This window comes from Seriola lalandi, unplaced genomic scaffold, assembly GCF_002814215.2.
Source record: "Seriola lalandi dorsalis isolate HSWRI2012SDOR001 ecotype SW California unplaced genomic scaffold, Sedor1 jcf7180002054861, whole genome shotgun sequence".
NCBI lineage: Eukaryota > Metazoa > Chordata > Actinopteri > Carangiformes > Carangidae > Seriola > Seriola lalandi.
In genome coordinates, this window is record NW_019525414.1 from 4,551,306 (window position 1) to 4,561,476 (window position 10,171).

Sequence of the window (10,171 nt, forward strand, 5' to 3'; positions counted from 1 at the left end):
GGGTGCTGCTGACGTCTCTCTTCTATGGAAAGCAGTTTGTCCAAAATGTCGCTAGATTTGTCACTTAGTGCTTTTTTGAAAAAAGTCACCGAAGGGATCTGCCAGTGGAAAGTGTTGTGGATGTGCTGTAAATAGACACAATAGAAAATATTTGCACCAAATCATTTTGAAAGTGCAACTGCCAAATGGGAAAAGTCCAACACTCGGTCGACCAATGGTGTCACTCACTCACTTGACGTGCCCCGACTCAAGGGCCGCATTGTCGGAGGCCGCACTCTACGAAGGCGTGGCCCTTCGTAGCTGTCGTAGACGGAGAAGGCCAAACCAAAATGAGACGGTCTGGTCTACATAGGATTTACAATGTGCGTCACCAGCCATGCCCGCCGTCACCATCGCATCACAAAGCGTGACTCCTGTCGCCTAGCAACTTGACAACACGTACCTTTTTTTCACAAAAATTTGAGGTTTTAAGGCCCTTGGTTTCAACAGTTGTACCGTTAGCTGTTGGAACTGAGCTGAAACCCAATACTTACATTTAACAATGTAATCCTCAGGTTCTCTGCCAGTGTTATTTACTTTGGAAACCAGCGCACACTGAATGTTGCGATAGGTTGGGCCTAGAAGGATCCGCCTATTGGATCCTCCGTTTCCCAGATAAAGAAGGACACGTTTGAAGGAGCCTCGTCGCCTAGTCACGCCGCTGTGACGCAATCGGTCTTTGCATGCGCCCTCCAAAGGATGCAGCCCCCGAATTGGGACACAGCTACTCACTCACTCACTCACTCACTCACTCATACATTTGGGCATGTTTGCTTAGGTCAGTTATTAAAGCCCTTAAAAATAGAACCATCTGATAACCATCCTGCTTAGCCCTGACACAGCCTCTACAATTACACTATCATGGCAACACAGTGCCTTAAGCCTTCATTAGGCACAGATAACACATACCCACTTTGGAGCCTAGCCGTGTTCTCTCATTAAGTGGGGAAAAAGGCAGAACATTCATTTCAGCCACTGAGGTTTAGGAGCAGCAGGGGAATACTGAGCGCAGTCTGCATCCTTCTTCCCATTTCTCTGCCTCGCCAAGATATCACTGCATGGGGTAAGTGGCAGAGCTATGCTCACTGTCACTTTCAGAAAGTGGGACTGGTCTTTCCAAGGAAAAGGAGGAAATGCAGACAATACTTGTATTCAAGTTAAATAAGCTTTTGGCTTCCACAGGATGGTGTACTGTAATGAATCACCGAATGAATCATGAGCCAGAGGATTATACGAAGGAGAAATTAACACAATTCCTCTGTACGCTTCACGCATCACTCCATTCTTTTGAGCGTTTGTCTATTATGACCATAAGGCTCGGGTGACGGATTTCTGTCATTGTGAGGAACAGTCTTATATACACAAAAGAAAAATGGTGACATTAACAGTGACAGTAATAAGCTCAATCCCGTTTTACAACTGCAGTGATAAAGTGAAGAATACTCAGTCAAGGGAAACACAATGCAAAGCATGTTGAGTGTATACTGTACACAGGCTCAGGAGGCACCTAACTGAAGGTGTAAGGACAGAGGGGGTCATATTGACAGATTGTAAAGCTCAGCTAGAAGCAAATCTATAATTTGTGATTTTATATAAATAATATGGACTTCACCTGACCATGTGTATGTTCATATACACTGAACCACACTTATGTGTTGCCTACTACATGAACAGGAAGAAACAATCTTTCAAATGTACACAAACACAAGCTGCAACACCCATCCAAATGTTGACGTTCTGACCCATGAGTGCTCAGGACCGGGTCAAGCCACACCCATCTTCAAACCTCGATCTCAACTACACACCTGTAAAGTTTTTTTGACTGTTTCTCTCACGGTTGTGATGCTATCGCTGGGAACAAAATCTGTCCACAGACATACAGGCATATAAACACCTGCCAAAGTGCTGAAAACCACCCCTGTGCTGGTTCCTGCTACATTAGGTCTCTCCAGGACCACAGTTTGCAGGCACACACACACACACACACACACACAGTCTCAAAAGGTGAGAACAGCACCAGGCCCGCTGTTGCAGCTGGTAATAGAGCTCACTGTGGTTCACTGCTGTCATATGTAAAGTGCTGTGTGGTTTACTTAGATTTAAATCAGCCAGAGCTGCGGGTGGACTGTGAGGAGGATCTGGAAGGAACCCAGCCGCTGCTCAGCATGTCTTATGTGCCAGAGGTAACGACAGCCAAGAGGAAGCCTTTGATCCATGCAGAGGCTGTTGCTCTGTCTAATGACACCTGGCCTGCCTCTCGGTTAACAGTCCCTGCAGAACTTCCCCAGTCGATTCCCATTCTGCCGGTTTCAGTTTCCCCAAACAAGAGTTGCAGTGTTTACCTCTGGCGAAGCAACAACTCTGCTGTCTCCATTTATTGGTCACAGGTGGATTATAGAATAAACACCATCCAGATGGATGGTACCAATTCCAAACTGTTATAAATCATAGGTAAGGGAACCGTGCTGACAGCAGCACCTCCATCTGAAACCTGCCATTTTTTCTTTTAATCGTCCTGGTCTTTACTCAAACCAGAGTAAACAGGGCAGGTGCGGAGTGACATGTCAAGTCTGGGTCTTTCTCATTGAGTCTGGGAGAAAGGAAATGGTCATTTGTACCAGTAATGATCATTTGCATTTATATTACAAAATGGCTTCTTGAAGTGGTGCTTTGCAGTGATGATGCTAACTCCTATCATCAGATCCAGTGCACCTGATGACTCACAGCAGCCCCTCAATGACTTCGAGCACCGACACTTCAATCCAGCAGGACCGAATCACCAATGGTTATGATGGCAGTTTTATCATCAGCATGGTCTATCTGTCTCACTCTGATGGGAGACTGTTTATTTGTCAGGAAAAAAAATCCTCAAAGCCACGACAACCAGGTGTTTTTACTCAACATGTATGTCGGGAAGTTATAAAGCTTTGGAACATTAGATGCTTGTATGTATTAAGACATCATAAAACATTTATACAGCAGTTGCAGCTCAATGGCTTTATAGCCTCTGAGGGAGGCCAGTTGTTCTGGCCAATAAGTCTTGCTACTCTCTCATGCTCCACTGGCAGCAGCATAATGTGATTATTTACTATCTTCATTTAGCAGGATAGAGAGAAAGCCAATGGGCATTAGTGGACACAGGTTATTAGAGCAGACTCATGGATTAACACACCACACATAGGGGGAAATGCTTGTTTTTAGTGATTGGAATGAACGCAGGCTCATTAAATAGCCATTCAAACCCATAACATATTCACTATGTACACCATTTCCAAATGACAAACACAGTTGCATAGAGACATGGCATATCCTGCTGGTTTAATGGGGACAGTTATGATACAACAAATCTTACTGAAGTCGAGGCTGTTAAACAACCCACTTCACTCCAGCAGGCTTGTGAACACCTCACACAACACGCGCCATTCCCTTAAGAGTGTCACATACAATTTCACAGTGACATGCCATAATCAGCCACTATAAACATGTCCAATTAAACTCTAATGTACCATTGTTATAGGACCCATTTCGAATTAGATCAGTGAACATTGCAAAACATGTATTATTATTATCATAGTAAGCCAATTAAAAAATAAACTGGTCAACACTTTTTGGACTTACTCTGCAGTTTCCCAGCTCCTCAGCAGACAAGATAATGGTCCCACATTTCTTCCCAGGTATGCCACTGTGAAAACAAAATAGATATGATTCACCCTTTCGACAAAAACATGTTCACAGCACAACCTTGAAGATCCACTTGATAATTTTGAAGGTTTGTGGCCTAAAGGGCACTGAGAGGCACTGTGCTGTATTTTGCAGCACAGCTGGCTGCTGGAGGTGAGTTAGCATCAGCCTCCGTTTGTGCGTCCAGTTATCTTCTCCAAGACGGCTAAAGTACAGCGGAGCAGCAGGCTTTCACTTGTACTCCACGGTCTTGACTTGTCACATCCCGTATGCCAACAAAGATTCCCAGCAGACAGCAAACCAGACATAAAAATTATAATAATTAAGAGAGATTGACAGTCACGCTTTTCATTTCTGACTATACAGGTGCATTTTCAACATAAAATTAGTTTTAATCCAATAATGCAATACACAATGTAAAAGTGACAGTCTGACAGATGATGATGAGCACATTATTTTGTTTCACCACTCTTAATGAATCAAAAGCAAGTTATAAATACCGGGTTTTGAGTGTTTTGGTACAATGTGGAATAAAACTGCTGAGACACAGAACTCCTGTGATCCCTGTTTGCCACCACCACCCTGAGACTTTAAAGCTCCGCAGGTCTGCTGTTGTTTACCGCTGATTTCTGCTCCAGCAGAAGATCAAGACATATCGCAGCACAAGGGAGCTTTGCAGCCTCTCTGTGTTTCAGCACATGACCTCCTCAGTAGCTTGCCAATCCGATGACACTAACAAAAATAGACACAGCACTTCTCCAGAGTTCGTACTAAATGTTATTTGGCTATATTTTTTTGAAGAGAATCTTTTTGATATTCAATCTCGCCAACTTTCAGCGTCCACTGAAGCTGTGAGAAGCAGAGAGTCGATTCCTCCCAACACAGAGTGAGACAACATATCTCCCTTCCAATCATACAGCAGCCCTCCAGCTGCTGATGCTCCTGTCATCTTTCCAGATCAAGACAGAAATTACACGGGAGTCCTGTTGTGGCCTTAGCTGGAGACTAATCATTAGAAGGTCAGACTTGCTGCTGATCCTCTTCAAGTTGATCTGACTGGCAGTAATACTGGATTCAATACTGCTAAATGAGAGGAAGCCTTTAACTATGAGCAGCAGAAGCTTGCATTATTTACAAAGATAATTTGAAGTATAAACCTGCACTGGCTGAACATACAGCACTCGATATGTCAGGGAACCTATTAAGAGATAGAGTGTGGTTTCCTTTTTCTTATCTGCTTGTGCAGGAAGTGTTGGGGGTGGGGTGTTTCCATTAACCCTTAGCGACCTCTCTCCAGTTTCCCTGGCAATGAACACACACAGTTTAATGCTCCATAAAAGCAACTGTAGCCCCTGATCAATCAACTTTGATCAATATCTCAATATATATCCACTGCTCAAATCATCCAAGCTCAGCTTTTGCATATCCACCAGTATGTGCAAAAGAACTATCAGACTTCCGTTCGGCTCAAAAAGGCCGTCACACTATCGGAGGGTAGGCACACTTCATTCTCAGGCTCTATCTTCAAGCTCCATGGAGACCACTTTCAAGGTGAATTAACTGTCCTTGAATAATTTATGTTTCACTCAGAGTCACCACCATGCCATTTGATGACACTTCAAAAAGCCAGTAAACCGCTGACCAATGAGGCCAGTAAACTCTGCACAGGCCAAGTTGTCTCACGCTGGTGACGATAACGACCAGTACGTCTTTCAAACTGGGAAATGAGATCCAGTGATTGATAAAATATCAACCAGATGCATTAAGATGCGCCACCCTGCTCTGATCTGCTGCTGAGACGACGGCAGGTACCAAAAGGGCAATGGTCTTTTGAATTAAGCATGCATTACTGAGTGCGGCATTTTCTCTGACAGTGACTAGTTAAGTTGAAGAGTAAGCGGGCACTGAATGGATAAACACAGTTCCTGTCATTTATCTGAGGCACACGAGTTCCTTTTTATTGCCCGGACTGAGCAGTTTTCTGCAGCTCTTAGCAGCTTCTGTACCGACACGTGACTGCTGGGGATATGAAGTGTCCTGCATCAAGAGGCCTCATTCGCTCAGCACACATTCATTGATGCTTCCTCAGTGGGAGAACGCTTTGATGATGAAATTATGTGAAATGTGCTGCTGTGGTCCTCCTTCCTGTACTATCTGCACTGAACAAGGCCTACAGTCCGACTGCCGCAAGAAACTGGCGGGCTTTAATCAGTCGGCCATGTAAATGTGTGTCATATTTGTCTCCGCTGATTCTGCTGCAGTTCAAACATTTGAATATTCAAATCTCCACAGTCAAACAACATCAGGGTGTTTTGTGAAGTTTAACAGCCAGGCAATCCCCAGCTAACCAACCCATGTCAACAGAATAATGAGTTGTGCTTCAGTGTTTCAGGTTGCCTCATCACATCCATATACATATCTATGTACAGTATGAGGGCAGACTGTGTTTTTAGTCTTTCTCTTTCCAGTATTTTGTTTCAATTTGATTAATATTTTGGTCACATATGGATCAAATATAATATATAATAATGGATCAACCTCCGAGGCTAGGGGGGGGGGGGGGGGGGGGGTACAGTTAATTAAAGTTCTGCATGATTGAGGGTGTGGCCTCTTTGAGTGACAGGTGGACGAGCGTATGATTGCCACAAGCCAGCATGCACCAAAGTCTCGGCTCAACACACGCCCCTCCTCTTTGCCCATTTCTTGATTAGCCGGGAGCTAGAGGGTTAGAGTCAGACACTGCCAAGATGGCGATGGCAGAACAGCTCACTCTGAGCTTCAAACCTCCTCTTCAGAAAACTGTGGGTGATGTCACCGAGGCTACGGCCATCTTTATTCACAGTCTATGGTGGGGATGTGTATCATGGTGTCTTCTGTCATGGAGGTGGGTGAGCTGGGACAAGTTACATCATCACAACCAGCAAAGTCAAACGAACACATAAAGTCAACTAATATGTGTCACTTCATAACATTGTCACTAGGTAGCGTGAGTGCTGCAGTCATGTGATTAAGGATGTTTTTATGTGGAGATATAAACACACAGATTGTGACCAAATTATATCCTGAATTGTATCATCATGAGCTTTCATATTTTCATATAAAGTGATCATCAAATACATATTAATTAGAGACTGGTCAAGTTTAATTTGTTAACATTAGGCTAATATCAACTGATGTTGGCATTTTCATAGTTACTGCAGCTGCCTCTTTATAGCATTTTAGAAAACCCCAATTAGGATCAGTTAGGATTCATTTTCAACTCTGACCTGACAGTGCTACATGTTAGTTCGAGTGCAATCTGCCTGACTGCATTTTTATGAAATTCTTTGAGGATATTATATCCCAATGATGAATCCTAAGGTGCATTTCGATAATTGTTTTCCATGCCCTCCTTCCCTTCCCTTCCGCACCATTTAATAAGTGAGGGGGCGAGGTCTAAAGGGAGCAGATTATTTAAAATGGCGCGCACTCAGCCTTGTCTGTAGACTCGACAAATACTGTTCAGTGATGAATTAGCTGTTTGCTTAAATGTCTGTGCATTGCAGTTACTTCATCTTACAAACCAATTAATGTCAATGAGGAGAGTGCGTTTTCAGCTAATCATTGCAATATGTCAGCATAATTTGAGTCAATTAGTGTCTTCAATAATGATAAAATGAAAGTCAATAAGTCTAAAAAAACCAAAAAAACAATGTTAAATACAGTATGATAATATCAACCGATTCTCACAAACACACAATGCACACTGGGTAGCATGAGTCTTCCATTGTTGGTCACTCCCTCCCTCGTCCACTCACATATTCACAGTACTGGACAGGCCAAGGAGAAGTGAACAAGAGCTTGTTAGACCCCTATTGAAATGCACTGCTCATGTTTGCAGTGACCTCCCAGTCTTTTCTCTACTCTCACTATCAGGCAAAACATTTCCAGTTGAATACAAGAAAAAGAAAAAGGGTGTGAGATTTACAAATGAATGCTCCCCACAGAAGCAGACCCTTTCCATGTTGAAAACTATTTGAGCTGTCACCTTGAGGTAATAATGTCAACATGTAAAATGCATTAAAAGGCCTTTCATAATCTCATTGGCTGATTGCCACGCTCCAAATTTTAGCTACATTTCGGCAAAATCACAGCAAGCAACAGCGGACTGATATTTATATCATATGTATCAAACATTAGCTTCCTCTGCCCAGCCAATAAAATAAGATAATTTTCTTTTCTTTTTTTTTTTTAAATTTGAAACATAAAAGGTCGCAATTCAAGATTTTGTAACAGGCTCGAGTTAAGTGGTTCATTTTTAACAAGTGAGTTCAATAACAACCTTAAGTGTATCTGAAGAACAGTCATTTTAGCTCTATGCAATTCTATTACTTACTTTCTATTAGATTAAAGGCAATCTATACTTGAGAGGAACAGTAGTAAAGAACAGATGATTTTGCAGAAGCAGTGATGACATCTAAGTTCACAGTTAAGCGTAGACAATGAATGATGTTTGATGAGGCCGTCTTGTTCAGAAAAGACTGATGACTACCTGTTATCATCCATGGCTTCTGTGCTTCCAGTGACTGATTAATGATTATATAATAAAGGCATTAAGGCTTCCATCATCTCAGCAATGCAAGTGAGTAGTGACTGCACTAACCTCATGCTGAGTAGCTATGATACTTAACACCATTCACAGTTCTCTTTAATTCATACAGTCACTTACAGGTTACCCTCGGCACTCAACAGACACCGTGCCAAATGGTCCTGACCTATCCAATGCCCCTCTGTGATGTGTATTAATGTTGCCTGTGAAAACCTCAGCAGACCTCATATTAAGTCAGATTATCATCATGTTTGTGTGGAAACCCAGAGGATCAGAAACCTATCAGAGGATCAAACAAAACTTCACAACGAAAATAAACAAGTACAGACAGAAGTGAAACGGGGTCTTGTAGCACTGTGGCTCCCTTTCCCTACAAAGGAGTGGAAGGAAGAAGTGCTGTCATGCTCTTAGCTCACACTGAAACAGAGCTAACCACAGCTGACTTGACAGATCCCCTGTTTGATCAACTGAATGGAAAGAGATCAAGCAGCATATTTCAGCATCACTACAATTACTTGGCCAAAGTTTCTGATATTCCTGTTCTGCAGAATACCAATGAGAACACTGGGAGAGGGGAGAGCATATTCCAGTCGCTAATTCCTGCACAAAATAAGCATCAAAGATCATTGTGCATGAGATATTATATCCTTGATATTCAGCCTCAATGTATGGCCTCTATAATTTCCCCTCCAGAGACAGTTGCTGTCGTGAAATGGTGATTCACAACGGCCTGCATTCTCTATTACCTCCCAGCGCGGAGGTGGGGTGGATGGAGGTTGGCGAGAATAACGTCCGAAGAGGGAGAAGGAAGCAATTGTTGATGCCGTTCACATTAGGTCATTAGAATGAGGAATGGTCTTGATATTTAACAACGCTGCAACGTGTCACGCATATATGAGTGGGGGAGGGTTATCTGCTCGACAATATGAATGAGAGCCCAAGATGAAGAAAATGATTTTTTTTTTTTTCCCCACACTGCAGCTGTTGCAGGGTGGGTCTACACACTTCCCTATGAGGCAAAACAACTGCAGTGTTATTAGGAAAACTGTTGTTTCACAGTTTCACACCTAAGTGGGCATAAGCAAATTAAAAGGTATTATTTGGGAAGGTGGAGTCTGAGGCAAAGCAAGAAATAAGATGAGAAATAGGAAAATGTTTACTGCACAAAAGAATGATTTCACTGAGACTGTCCAGTTCAGTCAATCCGGTGAAACTTTCTGGTTGACAATTGGATTGGAGTAAATGAACAAATCTGACTGGTTCGAGTTGAGTCAGAGACCAGCAGAGAGGGAGGGTAGACAGATAATCTGGTTTTGTGCCACAGTAAACATTTGGGGCAGTAGGCAGATCATAGTTGACAGAATTGGACAAGGCTGCCAAAACTCTTATGTGGGTTCAAATGGGATTATACCTTTAATCCCCTTGATCTTCATACACCGATAAGCACCCGTAATCCCTCACCTCACAAGGATTAAAAAAGAGCATGAAAAGTGTACCACCTAATTCAAAGGGACACTAGAACACCTAGTGTAGTTCTCAGAGAGGAAAAGAGAGCTGTTTCCTACTGGTGCTGCAAGAGCCGGTGTTTGTGTTTAAAACAGGTAGCTACAGGCAACCTGCGCTAAATTCTTTGAAGCTTTGTTAGAATCAGCACAAAGCAAGTAAATAGGGAAAAAAAAATAAATAAAAAATATGGTGCAGAAAAATCTCAGGCGGATATACAAAACAACCAAACGAAAAGAATGTGTTTGTTTTTCTATCGGCGGAAACAAGGTGCAAGTTATGAGACCACATTGTCACCAACATCATCCTTGTTTTGTTGTTTGGTTGCAGTCATGTAGTGTAACCTACAGCATTGAGTGT

The 10,171-nt window shown here is 42.7% G+C and overlaps 1 protein-coding gene across 2 annotated transcripts in view; it reads right to left on the reverse strand.

Annotated features, from left to right (window-relative positions):
* The window catches only part of cpne5a (copine Va), a 70,971-nt gene that overhangs the window by 34,091 nt on the left and 26,709 nt on the right, over window positions 1-10,171 (reverse strand). For both annotated transcript variants that reach the window (XM_023427611.2, XM_023427609.2), the window contains one exon: window positions 3,658-3,721. In XM_023427611.2, coding sequence (XP_023283379.1) covers window positions 3,658-3,721 — 64 coding nt within the window. The remainder of the gene's footprint in view (window positions 1-3,657; window positions 3,722-10,171) is intronic.